Source organism: Leuciscus leuciscus (genome assembly GCF_965113295.1).
Source record: "Leuciscus leuciscus genome assembly, chromosome: 19".
Taxonomy (NCBI): domain Eukaryota; kingdom Metazoa; phylum Chordata; class Actinopteri; order Cypriniformes; family Leuciscidae; genus Leuciscus; species Leuciscus leuciscus.
This window is the reverse complement of record NC_138743.1, coordinates 30,308,627-30,330,769: the sequence shown is the minus strand read 5'-3', so window position 1 is coordinate 30,330,769 and position 22,143 is coordinate 30,308,627. Positions and strand designations below refer to the sequence as shown.

At 39.4% G+C, this 22,143-nt stretch overlaps 1 protein-coding gene across 2 annotated transcripts in view; it reads right to left on the bottom strand.

Moving 5' to 3' along the window:
- Positions 1-22,143, bottom strand: part of prima1 (proline rich membrane anchor 1) — a 54,497-nt gene that overhangs the window by 14,826 nt on the left and 17,528 nt on the right. For both annotated transcript variants that reach the window (XM_082148378.1, XM_082148379.1), the window contains exon 3: positions 3,123-3,255. In XM_082148378.1, coding sequence (XP_082004504.1) covers positions 3,123-3,255 — 133 coding nt within the window. The remainder of the gene's footprint in view (positions 1-3,122; positions 3,256-22,143) is intronic.

Genomic DNA, 22,143 nt, shown 5'->3' with positions numbered 1-22,143 from the left:
TTCTGCGATTCTGCCAATGATATTCAACGAGATAACGCGCTAGGGGTGGAACGGATCACACTAGATTCGGTTCGGCACACATGTGATTCGCGGATTAACTGCTAAATTTAACCATCATTACACGAGGCGCGTGTCAGAAAGCGCTCGAATGCAGAATTGATTCCTCTTTCGCGTTTCCTTGCCCTTGAACACGAACACAAAATTGTCAAAATACCGGTGTAAATGACCGTCTCGACAAGTATTCTCTCATTTATGTCATGTGAACAGCTGAGAAAGAAATGGATATTTGTCAGTTTGTTTCGGTCCGGGCAGTCGGTCTTAAAGTGACACTTAATTATATATATATATATATATATATATATATATATATATATATATATATATATATATATATATATATATATATATTCTGTGTCATTGATATAAATAAAAATAAAATACAGCTTTACCAAAGATTAAACTATTTAATTTATACAGTGATAAATAGTGTTATTTTACATTTAGGCTTCATTATTATTTCTGTACCTGAATATGTCACGACTCTGTGATGAACCCAAACGCAGACAGTATGCAATTAACAAGGTTTATTAATGACAGGAAAAACAGGGAAAACAAAACCCACGAGGGGGCAAACAACACTGGTAGGGAAAATAAAGACTAACAACACTAGACTAAGACTGGACAGTTAACTAGACTATAAACTCACAGCAGATACAAGACTAAACAGCTCTTTGACAAAACTCTTAACAGGATACTCACAGGGGTGATTACAAAATGAACCAGCACAAGACAGCAAACACAAGGGGATTAAATAAGGGAGAAAATGATAAGGACAACAGGTGATACTAATAAAACAATGATTACTAACGAGGAGAACAAGGGGGTGGGGTTAAGTGACGAGACAACACAAGCACACAGCCCAAACAAAAGGCCATGTGCTTGCACACAAAACATGGGTCTGTCATGATCCTGCCTCAAGACTAGAGAAAATCAAGGACACGAGGGCAGAATCATAACAGAATATACTGTTAGACTTTGTAAACTTTGTTATTTAGTATTCATCTCTACTTGTAATTTGTGTATTTGTTCTTATTTTATTACTGACTGTTCACTTGTTTTAAATAATGTGTGAACTTTATCAGTTAGGCTAGTGGTTTTTAATGAAGTAGCTATCGAAAAACTTCAAGTGAGCTTTAAGTAATAAATGAAAAGCAAAGTTATTATAAACTTATCTCAATTAAAAACTTATCTTAAACTACAATATGAGATGGTTAAAAACAAAACTGCTCAATCACAAAGTACCAGCGGCCAGACGAAACAAACGTCTATAAAAGCAACGCTATTCAGCGCAACACCATACCCAAAAATGTTGATAGTGTTTCTTGCTAAGAATCTGTAATAGGTCTAGCCTGGCATAATACCTTTGAATGTTGTCAATGTTTAATTGTCATTTTTTATTTATTTAAATATTACATTATTTTTGTTTACTGCATTTATTTAAATTTGACTGATGCAAGAGTATTATGTCTTATTTTGTTTCTATCTTGTTTGGTGATGGTAATGTTCAAGATTTGTAGATCTTTAAAATAATAAAGCTTTTCAGAATCGTGAGAGAATCGTGATCTTAATTCCAAGCAAAAAAATTGTGATTCTCATTTTAGCCAGAATCGTGCAGCTCTAGCTGCTGTAACACCTGTCGCGATAAATCCTAATAATAAATGGTCAAAAGTTCCAATGACATGCTGTACTACTGCAAATAAAAATCCATGATATAGCTCAGTGGCTCTCTTGTGTCTAACTTCTCATTATGGCCAGTCTTGACATCTTATGAGATTTTATTACATTGACAGGTTTTCACAATTTGATGTAGCCAAAATTGTTTTGAGTTAACACTACAGCTCAGAAAAAAAATAGACAAAAAAGTGTTGAAGCTACTGCAGAAAGTGATATAGTGGTATATATTAAAGGTCCATTTTTTCCCGTAAAAAATGCTGTGACACCAACCTGACAGCTTTTATGATTACCTAAAAGAAAAAGAGATATGATACATCACAATGCAAAATAACAATAAATCTGTGAAATCTATGTGTTATTGTAGTATTGCCCTGGGTGTTTCAAAGAGAGTCTGGGAGCCTCTTTCCTTTTTTGCTGTGTGAGTGATTTGGGCTGTCTGAGGCCATTTCCCTGTCTGCAGCTGATCTGACAGGCCTCTCAGGTTTCCCTTGACAGCATGTCACTGGTACCAGACCAAAAGAGCAGCTTAAGTCTGACACACCACGCAATGCTTTCTACTGCGCCATCAGTGCAAAACACATTAGGGTTGTTGCGATAACCGCAATATCGTAATACCGCCATCCTGAGAAACCAACCACAGAGGAGTGCAAGCAACCGCAGCAACTGCGATGTTCATGTGTTTTCTTTTTTCATAAGGCTATGCCCTTCTTGATCTACCCTTCATGCATGTGTATTTAATGTTAAATAAGCAAATAATGATAACAAAAGTGAAGAATGTATTTTTTCTGCAAACTGGCTCGTTTTTACTTAACACTCCATGTATAATTGTGATTTGTACAGGGGCTCCGTAGATTTGCATTAAACAAGCCTAAACGGACAGCGAATGAGGGAGAAAGCTGGTGCGTACACACTTATTGATATAGTAAAAAAAAAGTATATATTTTTAAATGTTGATAAATTAATATCGCATATTGCAATATTGAGCAACTCAAAATCACAGCAAGGGAAATTCCTTAACCATGACAGAGGTGAATAAATCATTGTCAATTGTTTTTCCTAATGTAGGAAGACGACAGCTTCATGTCAGTTCAACTAAAACAACATTCACAATTCATGTTTCAGATAAGAAGATATCATCTTCTCAGCCTTGTTATCTTGTTACATTAAGGAAGCATGAAGCTGACACAGATAAAACGTTAATGGAATCTTCTTTGTTTACCTGTAGGCTTTAAAAAACGTAATTGTCCATACTATGAAAGTCAATGTTTTATATTGACCCAATTATCACATTTGACTAATAATTTTTTTTTTTTTTACATGTTTCTGAGAAGTAAAATCAACTAAATTAATACATTTGTCATAAAATATCTAAAACTATTGAGTCTTACCTCTTGATGGCCTTGTAGCAAATGATGACAGTCAGGAGGAGAAAGACCACAGATGCACAGCTTACTGTCCCCAGTACTAAGATCTCCATCTCTCTCCTCCAGGGTATTATGGGGGATACAGTGGAGGGAGCCACTAGAAGAGAGACAAAGTGTTAAAAAATAGGGCTGGGTTAAAAAAAAGTATTTCTCGATTATAATCATTCAATTCTCATTTTGAAGAACCGATATTGATTCTTAAATCCCAAGAATATTTCAGTCTCTGCTGTTTTCAGCTGATGAATTAAAGATTTGTATCGTACCTCCCCTCCCATCCAATAAATCGCAATAAGCTTTGTGCTTTGTCAATTCTGATATGAAACAAAGGATCAGATTTTAAATTCATGGCATGACAGATCACGCCTCAGTTCAAGCAAAGTAGAAAATAAATAAACATGAATGAAAATCAGAAGGTATGTTGAAAGACGTCAATAAAACAGCATGAAAATAATGTCACGTAAGCCATTCAAAACTCATTAGCCAGCTGGTAAATGACCTAGAGCATTTTGCTAAATATATGCACTACATTGCAAATTAATTGTATTTTTACTTAACCTGTTCTTCAATATTTATTTCTGAATAAATTCGTCATGATTTCATGACAGCACCATTGAAATATTTATTTATAAAAAAAAATATATAAAAAAACAGAAACTAAGAAAATGTACTTTATAATTGTAACCCGCCTAAAAAGGGGTTAAGCAGTTAATTGTGTGTAATTATTATCATTATTTATCCATACTTTATGTTTATGAGTAATGGGGGTTTTATTTTGAAAAATATATTTTATTTTGGGGAAAACCGGAAGTAGCGCGCTAAAATACTTCCGTTAGCTTCACATCGCTAAAATCAGATGGAGCACTGCTTCGGTTTCTCCCGCGAGTTCAAATAAACTGAGAAGAAAAGAAGTTGGAGAGCCGTCCAGAAATCGCTTTTATCTGTCCTGGCTTCTCATACTGAAAATCCTCTCTTGGTCAGGTCTTTTTTTTTGATGAGGTGAGCAGAAATTCCAGAAGCTCCAGTCCTTGAATTATACCAGGTGAACCATTGATCCATAGATGGCGAGCCTTCCCAATGAGCCGTGAATCTCCACCACAGCATTCCGGAAGCCTGTGGTAGGATTGTGTCAGTTCAACTAACCGGCACCAACAACATTTTCCCTGACGAATATTTACCTTGACTTTGACTATTTCCCTTGACTAACTGACTTGAATTCTGGATTTAACTTTGGAATTCCTAAGGAAAATTTCCAAGGAACATTTTCAACAAAGAAAGGACATTTTATTTTATTTTATTTTATTCTAAATTTATTTTGGGCCCATAGGTATTGTGAACAAAAATTGTTGTGAAGTGTTGAAACATTTTGTTGAATTAAAAGTTTACACATGTCAAACGTTACACCTGTGTTGCTTGGTTATTACTGTACTCTCAGCTCCTACGAACCTAGGGTGTACATACTCTGAAGTGGGTTACACGGTAAAACTTGGCGAGCCAGCCAGGAGCTTTGAGTGAGTAATAACCAGGTTTCTGTTCGTAAAAAAAAAAAAAAAAAATGTACATTTTTGCTTTTGGTTCTTTTTCTGAAAATGGATGTGATTGAAAAAGAAAGTATTAAGGTCCCCAATGCCGTCATTGTGTCAGGTTTGACAAATACCGATGTAGACGAAGAGATTTATGAAGATTTAAAGCAATTTGGATCTATTAACAGAATTGTGAAGGTTTTAGACAAAACCTCTGAGTTTTATGGTAAAGCTCTTGTAGAATATGCATCTGGTGCTGCTGTGGAGACACTTGAGAAAAATTTACCCTTTGATAGAACCAGTGATACAGATGACGATGTTGTCTTCCACGTTGAAGCTTTAGCCAGTTCATACTCAAGTGAAAAGGGTACCGATATTACTAAAACATTTCTTTCTGACCTCCAAAATGTTGCAAAACTCAGTGGAAAATCTTTTGAAAACCTGCTACATGACGAGTTAGCACGAATCACTGGATTACTGAAAGAGCAAGGTGGGTCTGGCAGACCTCAGGTTACAGTTGTGGCACCTGCTGGAACAGCCACAGGTCCCGTTTCCCCTGATGCCACTCAAATGGACTCAGTCAATGATGAGCAACGTCCTCTTGACCCCCTTAGCCCTCCTTTCAGACCTATGGCAAATGCTATGCCCACTCAATTGCCAGTATCTTCCTTCTTGCAAACTGCTGAACAACTTACTCCGCCTGAGGTGCAGCGTGTAGTGGTCGAACACATTGTCAAAAGTTCAGACCTCTCTTCGCAAATACACGCACCAGCAAAAGTTAGACCTTTTTCCGGCAAAGTCCCCTGCCCAAACTTTGAAGTCGATTATGAAACTTGGAGGAACAGCATTGAATGTCACTTAGCTGATCCTACCGTTTCCAGTGCACAGCTGGTAAGACGCATTGTTGATAGTTTGCTTCCCCCTGCCGCTTCGGTTGTCAAGTCGCTTGGTTACCATGCAAATCCAAAAGCTTTCCTCGATCTGCTTGACTCAGCTTATGCCACGGTGGAAGATGGGGACGAACTTTTCGCCCAGTTTCTAAATGTTAATCAGAACTCAGGCGAGAAACCTTCCAACTATCTCCAGAGATTGCAGACCCTTTTGAATAGAATTGTGAAAATGAAAACCATTTTGCCTCAAGATTCAGACAAGCAGCTCTTAAAGCAGTTCTGTAGGGGCTGCTGGAACAATGTGTTGATTAATAACCTTCAGCTTGAGCAACGCAAAAATAATCCACCCACTTTTCCAGAGTTTTTACTCCTTTTACGCATAGAGGAGGACAAACAAACAGCGAAAGCGAACAGGATGAAGCAACATCTGGGGTTTCAAAAACCAAAAACTCAAGCCGCAGCGCAAGTGCATGAGGCATATATGGGAGACACATACGATTCACCTCAGTCTTTCTCTGCCGAACCACCAGCTATGAAACAACTTCAAAAGCAAATTGTTGAGCTACAAGCTCAAATTGCTGCCCTATCGAGTCCTAAACAACAGACAGCACCTGCAAACAAACCTGCAAAGGAAAAGGAAAAGGAGAAGGAAAAACGAAAAGAGAAACCCGTTTACAAAAAGACATCAACATCAAAACTTACCTCAGGAGCCGCATCCACAACAGTCAAATCAAAGCCAAAACCATGGTACTGTTTCAGTTGTGGCGAGGATGGACATATTGCCACAAACTGTGATGATCCTCCCAACCCCACATTAGTGTCTGCAAAAAGAACTCTGCTAAAAGAGAAACAACGAGCTTGGGAAAAAGACAATCCAACCCTCGATAAACATTTAAACTGAACAGTGTTTCTATTGAGGGACAAATGGAAACAAATCAACCTGAAAGTCCCATAATTGAACCAAAAACCAAATCGAAAGTCAAGTTAAAAGAGCACAAAGTGACAAAAACCGGAACCTTACCTAAAGGGCTAGTTGGTAGCAAGAGCACCGCTAACATTAAAGTTAATGGGCTTGAGTGCAATTCACTACTTGATACCGGGTCGCAGGTAACAACTATGTCACTGTCGTTTTACAACCGTTACCTTTCAGATCAGACCATTCACCCAGTAGCTGACTTACTAGAGATTGAAGGGGCTAACGGTCAGTCAGTGCCCTACCTGGGGTATGTCAAAGTCATACTCCAGTTTTCCAAAGAGTTCATTGGTAGTCAGCCTGAATTAGAGACACTTGCCCTCGTAGTGCCAGATGTTAGGTCCAACAGTCTCACTCCGTTGTTAATAGGAACTAACACCCTCGATCCACTGTATGAACAGTTTTGTGATGACAATACATTTCGAAAGAGTGCTTACTGTGGCTACCACCAAGTCCTGAGAACTCTACAAATCAGACACAAGCATAGTTTAAATGGCAGACTGGGTCTCGTTAACTTGAGAAATAATGAGCCAAGTGTAATCTGTGCTGGTGAAAGGATAGTGCTAGAAGGATATGCAAATATCGACGACGCAAACAATGAACAATGTGTTTTGCTTGAGCAACCTACAGTGTCATCCTTACCTGGGGGAATTTTTGTCGAATGTTGTCTCATTAACGTCCCAAGAGACACCCCATACAAAATACCTGTAGTGGTAAGGAATGAAACTGATCGAAACATTTGCCTTCCTGTTAGGTGTATCATCGGTGAACTTAGCGCTGTTAAAGAGATTGTTCCAACTCAGAACACTGCTAGTTGCAGTAGCCACCAACAGCCCACTAGCCAAACAAACAAGCAGCCAAGTTCAAACCTAACCTTCGACTTTGGAGAATCACTTCCCGAGGAGTGGAAAGCTCGTATGACAAACAAGTTAAACACATTTTCAGACATTTTCTCTCATCACGATCTCGACTACGGACATGCAACAAAAGTGAAACATTCAATCAAACTCAAGGATGAGACACCTTTCAAGCAACGGCCACGTCCTATTCATCCTCAGGATTTTGACGCAGTGAGGCGTCACCTGCAGTCTCTCCTTGAAGCAGGGATCATTCGCGAATCACAATCTCCTTTTTCATCTCCAATAGTCATAGTCAAAAAGAAGAACGGTGATGTCAGATTATGTGTAGATTACCGCCGATTGAATATGCAAACGATCAAAGATGCGTATGCATTACCGAATCTTGAGGAATCTTTCTCAGCCTTGAGCGGATCTCAGTGGTTTTCAGTAATGGACCTGAAAAGCGGCTATTACCAGATTGAGATGACTGAGAGTGACAAAGACAAGACAGCGTTCGTGTGCCCTCTTGGGTTTTGGGAGTGGAATCGTATGCCACAGGGGATCACAAACGCGCCCAGCACTTTTCAGCGTTTAATGGAAAAGTGCATGGGGGACATCAATCTGCGCGAGGTGCTTGTGTTCTTAGACGATATTATTGTCTTTTCCAAAACGCTAGAGGAGCATGAAACCCGTCTCACGAACGTCCTGTCCCGCTTGCGAGAGAACGGTTTAAAGTTATCTCCTGAAAAGTGCCGTTTCTTTCAAACTTCGGTTCGTTACTTAGGCCATATAGTATCACGCGATGGAGTCAAAACCGATCCTCAAAAGACAGAAGCACTTAAGACCTGGCCAAGACCTCAGACCTTAAAAGACCTTAGGTCATTTCTTGGGTTCTCCGGGTACTATAGAAGGTTCGTGGAGGGGTATTCTAAAATAGTAAAGCCCTTAACCAACCTCACAGCTGGCTACCCTCCCATGCGTAAAGGTGCAAAGATTACCAGTGTAGCCGCCAAGTACCATAATCCCAAAGAACCTTTCGGGGAAAGGTGGACCCAATCCTGCCAAGACGCTTTTGACCAGATCATTGAAAAGTTAACATCCGCGCCTGTTTTAGGGTACGCAAATCCAAGATTGCCTTATGTTGTTCATACTGACGCGAGCACAACAGGCCTGAGCGCAGCGTTATATCAAGAACAGGACGGCCAGACCCGCGTCATTGCGTATGCGAGTCGGGGTCTCTCGCAGTGTGAAGCCCGCTATCCAGCCCACAAGCTGGAATTTTTAGCTTTAAAGTGGGCTATTACCGAAAAATTCCATGACTATTTATATGGCAACGTGTTCACAGTCATTACTGACAACAACCCTTTGCAGTACGTTCTAACCAAAGCCAAACTAGATGCTACTAGTTATCGATGGTTAGCAGCCTTGTCTACGTTCACTTTCGACATCAAATATCGTGCAGGCAAGCAAAATCAAGACGCCGATGGCCTGTCAAGGAGGCCACATGGTGAACTAATCAGTGACAGTGCATCTCAAGAAGAGAGTCAAAGAATACATGACTTTACCTCATACCATCTTGCACCTGTGAACGTTGTCCAAGCCACATGTCAACTCCACACTATTTTTCAAAATGACCCTGAACTGTCTCCATGTTACATTGAGTCACTTGCCGTGCATCCAGATGCTATTCCCTCAGCATTTTCCGACGATGAAAATCTCAGTGGTCTTTCAACCGTCCCTAAGTACAGTGAGGCTGAGATAGCTGAGTTGCAACGAGCTGATCCGGTAATCAGTGTAATCATACAGTCTTGTGAGTCAGCAGAACCTGTCCCTGATGGTAATAACTGTCCTGAACTCCAGCTTATGCTCAAAGAAATGAGTCGATTTGAGATAAGAGACAGTCTGTTGTATCGGAAAAGACAGTGTGACAACAAAACCATCTACCAGCTTGTCTTACCCAAAACTTTGAGAAACCCCGTGCTCTACAGCTTACATGATGAAATGGGCCATTTAGGAGCTGAAAGAACCCTTGAGCTAACCAGATCTCGTTTTTATTGGCCAAAAATGTCTCTCGATGTTGAGTCCAAGATTAAAAGCTGTCCAAGGTGCGTTAAAAGAAAAAGCCAACCCGACAAAGCCGCACCATTAGTCAACATACAGGCAAGTCGCCCGATGGAACTGGTCTGTATGGACTTTTTGTCCATCGAACCCGACAGCCATAATTGCAAGGACATTCTGGTCATAACTGACCACTATACAAAATATGCAACTGCTATTCCGACTCGAGACCAAAAAGCCCTAACTGTAGCCAAATGCCTTTGGGAACAGTTCTTTGTCCATTACGGGTTCCCTGAACGTCTTCACAGCGACCAAGGCCGCGACTTCGAGTCACAGGTCGTCAAAGAGTTGTGCGTCTTGGTCGGTACTAAGAAAGTAAGAACGAGCCCCTACCATCCCCGGGGCAACCCCGTCGAGCGGTATAACCGTACGTTGCTCAGTATGTTGGGTACGCTCAAGGACAAAGAGAAAACTAGGTGGCGCGAGTACGTCCGACCTCTCACTCATGCATACAATTGCACAAGGAGTGACGTCACCGGGTTTTCGCCCTATGAGTTAATGTTCGGGCGCCAACCTAGACTGCCCATAGACATTGCGTTCGGACTACCAGTTAAGAACAATCCGGGCATGTCTCACTCGCAGTATGTGAAAAACCTTAAGACATACTTGAAAGAAAGTTATCAGTTAGCATCCGCTAATGCAAAGAAAATCGCTGACAAAAACAAACGCAGATTTGACATGCGAGTAAGGGAGTCAACACTTGATACAGGCGATAGAGTTCTAGTGCGCAATCTCCGTTTTCGCGGAAAACATAAACTCGCCGATCGATGGGAGTCCACTATTTATGTTGTACAAAAGAAAGCGGGAGATATGCCTGTGTATATAGTCTGTCCTGAGGGTCAGGAGGGACCCTTGCGCACACTCCACCGCGATTTATTGCTCCCTTGTGGATTTCTATCTGAAGAGGATGAGGAAATGGCAACGCCAAAGCAAGCCTCAAAACCCAAAACAAGGCAAACTTCCGTCTCTCCAGAGGAAAATACCCCTGATTCTGATAGTGATGATGAATATATTCAGAGTTATTACCCCACAACAATCAAAACAACCACAAGGATTATTCAACCAAACAATGTGAATTCAAACACGAATGCTACAAAGGAGAATCTCCCAAAGGTTGAGGAATCTGAAAACTTACCTATGGACTTACCTCCCGGAATCCTGGATCAACCTGTGGAAAAACGGAGGACAAATCAAAAGGGAAACTTAGCGGAAGTGACACAAAATGAACTGGAACCTGAAAATGAACAAGAGAGTGGACTTACCGAAATGGAACATGACCTACCGGACAACTACTCTCATACCACAACTCCTGAGAGAGTCGAACAGTCCAAAGACACTGAACGGAGACAATCTACTGAAATGGACAATGCTGAACAAGATGCAAGTTCTCTTGAGCTAGCAGATCCTGATGCTCCTAACAATCAGACTGCTGACCAAATACGCAGATCTGAACGGGTGAGAAAGCCACCTGCTAAGTTTACTTATCCACAGCTTGGTAAACCCCTGATTTCATTTGCACAAACTATACTAGATGGGTTTAACAAAGTTTTGGTTGAAACATTTGAAGGTGCCCCTACCCTTGTACGAACATGAAGGGACTCATGTTAATTAAGAGGGGGAGGATGTAACCCGCCTAAAAAGGGGTTAAGCAGTTAATTGTGTGTAATTATTATCATTATTTATCCATACTTTATGTTTATGAGTAATGGGGGTTTTATTTTGAAAAATATATTTTATTTTGGGGAAAACCGGAAGTAGCGCGCTAAAATACTTCCGTTAGCTTCACATCGCTAAAATCAGATGGAGCACTGCTTCGGTTTCTCCCGCGAGTTCAAATAAACTGAGAAGAAAAGAAGTTGGAGAGCCGTCCAGAAATCGCTTTTATCTGTCCTGGCTTCTCATACTGAAAATCCTCTCTTGGTCAGGTCTTTTTTTTTGATGAGGTGAGCAGAAATTCCAGAAGCTCCAGTCCTTGAATTATACCAGGTGAACCATTGATCCATAGATGGCGAGCCTTCCCAATGAGCCGTGAATCTCCACCACAGCATTCCGGAAGCCTGTGGTAGGATTGTGTCAGTTCAACTAACCGGCACCAACAACATTTTCCCTGACGAATATTTACCTTGACTTTGACTATTTCCCTTGACTAACTGACTTGAATTCTGGATTTAACTTTGGAATTCCTAAGGAAAATTTCCAAGGAACATTTTCAACAAAGAAAGGACATTTTATTTTATTTTATTTTATTTTATTTTATTTTATTTTATTTTATTTTATTTTATTCTAAATTTATTTTGGGCCCATAGGTATTGTGAACAAAAATTGTTGTGAAGTGTTGAAACATTTTGTTGAACTAAAAGTTTACACATGTCAAACGTTACACCTGTGTTGCTTGGTTATTACTGTACTCTCAGCTCCTACGAACCTAGGGTGTACATACTCTGAAGTGGGTTACATAATGTTATTATAAAAACTCCCTTATGTGCAATTTAAATACAAGTAGCCAACAAATCAGTTAATTTTAACCTTTAATATTATAGTGATGTACCAACTAGGGTTCCCTGTTTATAACCATTAGTTAAGAGAGATTTTTTTTCCTTGAGAAAATTTGCCATCTACTGAACCTGATTTACACCAATTAATCGATATTAGGGATGTAACAGTATGAAAATTTCATATCATGATTATAGTGACCAAAATTATCACGATTATCAAAATCATCATGGTTTTGTTCAAATGAGATGAAAATGTTCAAAAAGAACTGAAACGCACACTGAAAACATTTCAACAAGTTTTATATTTGGAAATCAACAAACAATAATTAATATTAGCATCTCTATGCATCTCTTTTTTTAAGCATACACATTAAATTATATGACCATCGTCAATAGCAACGCATTATAACACAGCACACATCTCTTCTATCACCGCAGACGCGCTCTCTCGTTTCATTAAAATGGCATTATAAATGAGGTTAGTGGATAATTCAGCAGCAAATGTTACTATAGTGGGGAAAAAACAAAAAAAAACATTTAGTTTGGAACAAATAAAAGGTAAAATGTTCCACATTGCTCTTTGTATTGTTATAAAATACATTGATGAAAAACAAATGTATTTACATATAAATGAAAAGAAATGTATTTTAAATGTATAGCACAGCTTTTTCATGAGGCAACAACATTTGATAGATAGGACAGAACAAGAAAGACCATTAATAATATTAATATTTTATTGGGCAAAAGTATTAAAGGCCTAATATGAAAGGCTTCAATAGAGTGCCAGAGCGCATCCCGTGCGCAGAATGATGCGCTTGAAGCAACACTGAGTCATTGCGCGCAGTGCTTCGCATTGAAAAGTTCAGAAAACAAGGGGAAGATAATCGATGTTGATGCTTAGTGTATCATATCTATTCAACAGTTTATCAAGCCTTTTCTTTTAGCAGTTGTAAATTTCAGTTACTGTGCGCGTAAAGAACAATTAAAGGAACACTCCACCCATTTGCATTAAGCTTTGCATTGTTAGAAACCCAGTCATACTATTGAATGGTCGTGCAACACTCTCTCATTTTCCCCTGAGACGGGAGAAATCTGTATTTACCTCTTACACTTCCTCCCACAATGACGCAAAAAACGTCATTTTGCGTCATTGTCGGAGGAAGTGTAAGAGGGGGGGATTTCTGTTGAGACTACAAGCGCTAGTTCCCACCCTTTCAAACCCGCCCATAGGCGGTTGGACCTAATGCGCTAACAGACCTATCACAGATCAGTGCCAGTGCGTTTGATTTCACCGGCAGAAACCTGCAGAAAACATGGACGAAGGTACTGAATACGCAGACGGATGCAATATGGAGGATTGGGATTTTGAAGAAGTTATGGTAGAAACGGATGTTCGTTCGTGGCTACCTTTATGAGCCACAATATAGCGACGAGCAGTTGAGGGCTATGGAGGAACAGGAGGCGGCTGCAGTTTCAATCTAACTGAATTCATTTCGATTGGTGAATCTGAATGTAGTGTTTACATGAACGCTAAACAAGTGATCGGTTGATGTGCATTTTAACATTGCTAAGAAAATTCCCGCTTCTCCGTGAGAGATACGAGACCTGCGCGTCTCAGTAATCACGCCACCGGCCTCACGCCGTTCTCCCGCGCCCCTCAGCCTCGTCCTGCTCGCCACAGTAAACATAATCAATGGTGACTGTAGAACGCAAAAGCCGAATCCCGGACATTTTGGGCGATCTCGAAATCTCAGGCAAACTCACTAGTAGCCTAGCCTTGTTGTTTTCAACTGCGCTTTCTTACCGGTAGGCGTGGCCTCCTAGGGCAGCGAAGCAAGTGCATTCTGGGAGTTGTTGTCTTTCATCCACATAAGCCAAAAATACATTTTCTGGCTTTTCTCAGTCTAGAAAGCTCCAAATTCAAAAATAATTTCACATTTCTTCTACATAAATTACCTATTTTAAATACACATTCATCTTTCCAGAGGTGAAGTATCCCTTTAATTGTGCTCTCTACTCAAGTGTGATCTGACACCTGGGAGAAAGACTCCAAGAGAAACAAACTCCAGCGAGATAAAGTACCGTTACTTTTATGAAAAACCATTGACCATTTGGACCACAGATAAAGTATAATAATGGGAACATTGATCTAGGAGTGAGTTTCCTCATGTTACTGTCGTAACCGAAGGCAACACGCTGTTTGAATGCTGAATGAGAACTGAGGAGAGATGAGTTTCCATTAACTTTAACAACTTAAATATCCATTTGTACCTCACATTAAGCTATTGAACGGCTTCAGAAGTCTTGGAATATAGTGCACGGAAACTTTATGGTGCTTTACAATATTTTGTATATCTTTAGTGGGGCTTAACAATAACAGCGAATAGTACGTAAAATATCAGACGTCACTGAGAAGCTGCAGCCACGGCGGGGAGGATTTTTGGGTGATGAATCTCCCGAGCGCTGTCACTGCTTTCAGCCATGTCTTCTCGTACAAAAAAACAACGTAGCACTGCGGCTGCGTCAGACTGAAGCTGCCTGGACAGGATTTACCTGATAACTTACCTTGTTTTCAAAATCGCGATAACACGGTTTTCGTGATAATTAAATTTTGCCCCATTTAAAATTTGCATTGGAAAGCTGTTGCTGTGAACCTACATCATGCTGTCAAGAGCTCTCCATGCAAGTCAAGCAAGCCATCATTAAGCTTCAAAAACTAAATAAATCAATCAGAGATATAGCAGGAACATTAGGAGTGGCCAAACCAACAGTTTGTGTGGTAGATGATTGCAGGATCCTTTCCATGCTTAAAAAACCCCAAAACAAAACGAACAAAAAAAACACCTTCACAACATCCAGACAAGTGAATAACACACTCCAGGAGGTTGGTGTGTTATTGTCCAAGTCTACAATCAAGAAAAGACTTCACAAGAGCAAATACAGAGGGTTCACCACAAGGTGCAAACCATTAACAGGGTTCCAGACTGCGACCATTTTTTGAGAATGTGCGAGTTAAAATTTTATGTGGTCGCATTTGTGCGAGTGCATGGTCGTTAAATTCACGCATGAATTTTCCTGCATTGAACTTGTTTTAGCGCCCGCCAAAGTTCATTTTTGTCCCGCCAAAGTCTTATTTGATCGGTGAGTAATGTAGATGAACTGCTGCGCGTGACAGGGCGCATGTTTAACTGAAAGAACGAGCAGAGAGAGAGAGAGAGAGAGCCGGACGTGCGCGCGCACTCTCTCTCTTCGGAGCCAGCCGAAAGTGTAAACAAGACCTCACCGTCTCCAAACTAAGCGCTGTCTTGCTCTCTCTCCCTCGCACATATTAATCAAAATAAATCGACACGGTGGTAAAAGGTCGGAAGACCAAAGTTTCATGTGGAGCATTCAGAGATTTTTTTCTTTCTTTTTTTCTGAATTACCGCTGGGTGTGAATTGTGCTAAATAAGTTGCCTCATCTTCTCTGAAAAGCGTTCCGGACATTCAGCTGACATCAGAGCATATGAGCGGAGTGGAGCGGTGAGAATCTCCGCTCATCGCTCACGGAACTGTTCACCCCTCCGCTCCCCCGCTCAAAGCTACATCAGGCCGCTCCGCTCATTTTCGCTCAGCGCTCAACGCAGTTTGCTTCGCGCTCCACTCAAATCGCCCCCCACTCGCTCAAAAAAAGGAAAAAAATCTACATGTATAGCCTATCACTTGTAGCGGTCCCCAAACTTTTTTGCGTCACGGACCAGTTTAATATCAGACAATATTTTCACGGACCGGCCAAGGTGTGGCGGATAAATACAACAAAATAAAATGATACGAACGGCATAAAAAATGGAGTATTTTTTTTAAATAGCCTATAATAATAAACGTGAATCCAATATGTGTAGGCCATATAGCCTACTAGCAACTTTATTAGCAGCGTCCTCTAACATCTCGCCTAAAGACAACTGAGAAAGTCTGAACACATACAAAATGCCCTCAAAAGAAAAAAATCTCCATGTTTTCGGTGCTGATGCGTTCATGTAACATGTAGGCCTGGGTGGCACTGCCAATAACGCACCTAAAAGCTGTCACAACGAACCGGCAAAATGAATGATTATGTATATGTAAAATATAGCAGGAGACATTTTAATTGTTTACTAATAAACCATTTTTTTTATGTCTGTGTCGGCTGGAAAGATGACTCGCGATCTTCGCAGTATTGAACGCCCCAGAGAGAAATGCACATACGGATTACATAAGAGAGCAGTCTGTTTTCTTTCGTTTTGAATTGTTCTGTTTAAAAGTAGACATTTCAAGCTTTATATATATGTCTCAGGTCTGTCAGGCAAGTAGGCTATACGCTGAGTTTCGGTTCATTTATGAGACAAACTCCAGGTTCACCCGCCGGCGCCTTCGTGTCGTGATTATCTATTTTCTAATATATTTACTTATTTATTAAATCCAGACAATAATGGTTGATGAAACACTGATCAAAATTAAGATACAATTAATACAAAACGAAATTAAATTTAAAGACAGGCTTTGTGCTTTCTGTTTGAGGTCTCAGTGAAAGTTTTAAAGCAGTCTTTTAGTGCCGCTGTCAGAGCGCTCACGTCCGTAACGGAGAACTGTCCCATCTGTAACATTGTTTTTTTTGTTTTTTTATATACATTTCTAAATATGCGACTTAGGCTATGCCTATATATGTTTTTTATTCTTCATGGCGCATTTTTTGAATGATGCGTGGCGTGAGCGGAGCGGAATTGGAGCGGGAAATAGGGCAACGCTCCGTCCTTTTGAAATTGCCGCTCTGCGCTCTGTCCAAGATCCGCCCGCTCACGCTCCCCGCTCGCTCCCGCTCCACTCCGCTCACATGCTCTGGCTGACATAAAACAACACTTTAATTAAACGAAAAAAACTATCCAGTGATAAAATGTTTTCTGTGTTGACACAAATCTTGGATGTCCATGTCCTAACTGCTGGGATAATCACACAACGCGCACGACACGTCCAATTCGCGATCTAATGACTCCTTCGAACCGATTAATTTTAATGAATGGTTAAAACAACGGATTTTTCCAACAGTGAACTCAGGAGACGTCTGAATCGGTGTATAACTAATCAGTAACACTTTACAATAAGGTTCTATTTATTACATAAATTACATAAAAAGTACAGTTTGAAACCACTTCTTTTTTTGAAAAGCATATGACAAAATTTTTCCACACAGTGCTGTCAAGAATCGATAAGAGAATCGTTAAAGAATCGGATCGATAATCAGAATCGTCAGTGGCATTATTATTGATAAAATCGTATCAATTCCCATCCCTAGGCTATGTGAAGACAGTAAAATTATAATCAAACATTAAAGAACATACATGTTTTTTTAATAGTTTTTTTTTTGAGAGTTAAAAGATTAAAACATTTTGCTAACACGAGGTCTTGTCACTGTCAGTCTTTTTACATCAGTGCAAAACTAAGGTATGCAGATTAAGACCCCTATTCATCAGCATGCATTGATTAATCCCATGGCATGTATAAAAAAAAAAAAAAAAAGGTGCCACCAAATCATATGCTGGTGCGACCAACTGAGAAAGTTGGTAGCACCAGTGCAACCAGTGGAAAGGTTAGTCTGGAGCCCTGATTAATAAGCCTCAAGAATAGAAAAAAAAAGTCCCAGGAGCTCCGAAGGATAAGAGGAGGAGTAACGACAGTGGAAGACGAGAGAAGACCAGGCCTGGGACATTTAAATTGAGTTTTGTCTATGTATGGGCGGCAGTCGGCTATGAAGCACTTTTGTGCTTTGTGCTATGAAGTTTACTTTTGTTTTATTTATTTTAAAACTTCCATTTACAGTTCACCGGTTCCCCCTTCTTCCCTGTGCCTTGAACTTTGTTACATTTATATTGAAAAGCATTTTAAATAGCATATTAAAATATAACACTTGGAAAAATAATACCTAAGGCTTAAGAGGTAGGGCCTAATAATTTTACATCAGATCCCAAGCGTTTTTTTTTTTTTGTGTCAGTCACAGAGAACACAGAAATGACCGCTCAAAAGACAAACAAGGTGCGGGACAGCGGGAGTATTTTGAATTAGAAATAAAACAGAAAAGTTTTATGTAAGCTGTGCCATTTCAAACTGGCATAATTCAACTAGAGTCTTGCATAACCATATTCAGCACATGCACATAGATGTGATAGCCGAAGCAAGCAAATGCCCATCGCGTATTCACTTCAACTCAGAAAAAATAACTGAACTTCAGAATCTCAATCAGAATGAGCTTTATTCGTCAAGTGTGCTACGTTTGGTGGCATTTATTATATTGATTCATAGATTAAGTGTTTCAAATGGATCATATATACACACAAGTCTTTAGAGGGTAGGGCTGGGCGATATGGCCAAAAAATCATATCTCTGTATTTTTTGGTTAAATGGCGATATACAATATACTGTATATCTCTGTACTTTCTAGATTTTTCTATTTGGATAAAGAAAATCTGTATTTATAAAAAAAAAAAAAAATTCACATCCTGCCCAACAACAAATATTTGTATATAGCCTATGTATATTTTAGTCCGAATTATTGCGCTACTATTCAATTGTGCTCCGTCTGTTTGGCGCGCATGCGCGTAGCGGCGCTCAATCACGGAAGCTTTCATTTTAGCGGAGATTCACTTGCAGAAGGCTCATCCTCTCCTGACAGTGCAATGGACACATTTGTTTGACTCTCTAACATTTACAGATGGAGAATATACCTGTGAAATGTAAGTTAAGCACTGAGGAAAGCACCACATCTCAAACGCATTAAACAGTGCAAGTATTTATCTGTCAGTCAGCAACAGTATCTGTCAGAGCGAGCATCTGACAGGGCAAGCTGCTTTAAACTTGTTAACTATATCTTACCAGTTATTTTGAAGCCCTTAATATAAGCTTGTCTCATGTTTAGGACAAATTGTAAAATGTACTTTCACTGCAGCAGCTCACACTGCGTCCTCCGCTATTTTTCAGATGTGCTCATATCAAACTACTGTATCGATATAAACAGTATTGTCTCATTCCATATCGTAAAAAAATAAATAAAAATAAAAAAATAAAAAAATAAATATAGCGATATATTGTAGAAACTCTAAATACCGCCCAGCCCTATTAGAGGGGTTCTTACTTTTAGACTTATCGGGTTACAAAACTTTTGTTTAAACAACTGTCAAGTAAGTCGATGCGCACAGCCCTACTTTGGATCAGCAGTGTATCTTAGCTATTTTCGATCATCCCACCCATCCCTAATGTAGAGAACAGTACTTTTACTATTATCACTCTCAAACTGGTCTCTCACACCAATACAGCTTGATGGCCCAATCACAAGGCTGCAGCATTCTGCTCTACTCCATTTATCATTCCATATCCGAGAGGCGCTTTATTTGGACCATTACGCAGCCGTTTCATCCAGAAACATATTAGTGCTTCAGGCTGCTCTACCTTCCCCACCACTTTAAAGTTCAGATGAGTTTTCTCTGGTTGAGAACTGATAGTGGCACCCTGCTTTACTGAGCAGTTTAAATGGTACTTATAAAAATCCACAGGAGAATGCTAATTAACAAGTTCATTGCCCTCATGAGCACACAGGGCTTCTGCCTCTTCTCTCTCACTCTTCCTTCCTCTACCTCTTCGTCTTTCACTTTCCACCACTGTATACCTCCCTCTCTGCCTCTTTTTGCCTTTCTGTATAAATACTTTTGAGAATTAAGCCTCAGATTCAGATGTATTTGTTCTTAAAGTGCTTGGGATTGAAAGTGTTTGGGATTGACAACCAAATTTACTAGTAAGTTCATACAATAGCTTTCAGTAGCTCAAATACTGTCTGTATGATAGCGACTGGAATGAAAACACCAGTCTTTTTACCCCTTTTGCACTGGCATTATTACCTTATGCTTAACAAGGCTCCATTTATTTGATCAAAAATACAGTAAAAACAATTATATAGTGAAATATTGTTACAATTTTAAATATCTGTTTTACATCTTAATATATTTTAAAATATAATTCATTCCTGGTGGCAAAGCTGAATTTTCAGCAGCAAAAAGTTGTGCTGCTTAATGACAGCGTTTTTTTGTAGTTATTGTTAAACTTTCCCACATTTTACGGGTTAGACTTCGTTTTCACTATGAAGCACCGCGTCTTCTTCTATTGGATTGGATCCGGGAGGGCAGCATTACAGTTTTGCGCAACAGCGCCCCACCGGTCAATCCGTGTTATTGCAGGCCCTTTAAAAAGGTCATACGAGATCAAAAGTCAATGTTGTTGATAATGTTGAGTAATCATTTCAGTTAGTATCGGTGCAGATTCAGATTCATTTATTTAGTGCCATGTCAGCATTCAAAGCTATTTTCATGGCAAAAATTAAATTACAAAAATACAAATAAACAATAAAAACCAAAATAACAAAAACAGCAAGTCATATTATACAAGATTTTTTTTAAATTAACATATGATAAAAAATCCAAAACCATTTCAGGCATAGCCTAATCTTACTAATTAAGTCCTTAAGTGAGGTAACTTCATAAAGAGCATTCTACTTGTATTAGGTCCAGGACAATCTAATAAAATTTGTTTAACAGAGAGGGGAATCTTACAAACATGCATAAAGTTGGGTCTTCACCTTTAAGCAAAAAAGCATACGACATCTGGTGTAGACCACTTGATCAAGTCTAGTTTTAAGAGTGATAAAAAGTCTGTTTGTAATTTCTGGATGAGTTTCATATAGCTTATTATTCTAGCACATATTCCACTCTTCTTGCCACTTATTTAATATGTATCGATTAATAATCGGTCTGATATCTGAGGGAAGAATTCGACATTCATTAACTTCCTGATTAAGAAGTATCTCTAGTTTAGAGTTCTTACCAGCTGAGCACAGTCTTTAGCACAGGAATCAGCATTATTTCAATGGAAAAAGAGCACAGGTACACTGTGACACTGTTACACGGGAGAAATACTAGAAACATCGCTCTGTTATTCCTCATTCTCTCAAACCTCCCATTAAATAAAAGGCTGTGAGGTATTAGCCAGCAGCTTTGGAGTATAAATCACTGAATAATTCTCCCTTGGGTCGAGACCAATGCATCAGCAACTTCAGAATGGCTTCTCTCTTGCGGTTTATCATCCTGATCGATGACCCCAAACGGACAGAAAAACGCAAACATATAACTGTGAAAATAATTCAGAGCAGAAAGTAACTCTTATATTGATCACCAAGTCAGATTCTTTACTGATGAACCACAACACAGCCGGAAATCAAAATACATTATAAAGAAGGCAGAAAGAAAGGCCTCAGTGACCTAATTTAAATATCAAAGTGGACTTGCCCATTTGTTAAAGTCCCCCTGTAGTCAATAATTGTATCCTTTAAAACTCATCTTTGATCACCAAAATTACATTTTTAAATGTTTTTTCCTGTGAAAAAAAACTCATCTTCATGCCTTAAAATAGCTTGGATGTAACTCTACACCCTTGCTACATTTAGTATATGTGGATCTATGAATATGAAAATTAGCCCCACCACCTCCACTCACACCGGCTCAGAGATTCACTTGGCCAACTTACTGAGGTAAACGCTGCACAATGGTGTTGGTCTTTACAACGTCGGACACATAACGGCATTTAATATGATTAGCCTTATGCTTGACTATGTTATCAAACAGCTAATAATGTGTTGCTAATGTTACACAAACCATGTTCCCATTCCATATCTCAGAGTCAGGCAGCTGCGTTCCAACAATCATCAGAAACCCTTTGAACAACTCAGAACGTCAGTGGAGAAAGGCATATAATTGATTATAACATCATAATATACATCATACACCCGCTATATTGCTAAAACTACAATATTTCATATTAACAGAAAAATATACCAGGATAACCTGGCTTCTCTTGAGAGTCCCTGCTTTGCAGCATTGTGATGTCAGAAACACCAGCGATTTCAAACCGTTTTTGAGACTGTCTGTAGTTCATTGCCGTTTTAAAGAGAAAATACTCAGCAATGGTGTTGACTTATGAATTTGCACATGGTTTGTCTTAAAGCATATTAAAAACACCACATAGACATATAAACAACTTTAAAAACTTGATTTTCACCACAGGGGGACTTTAAAACATCTACATAAGAATGTATACT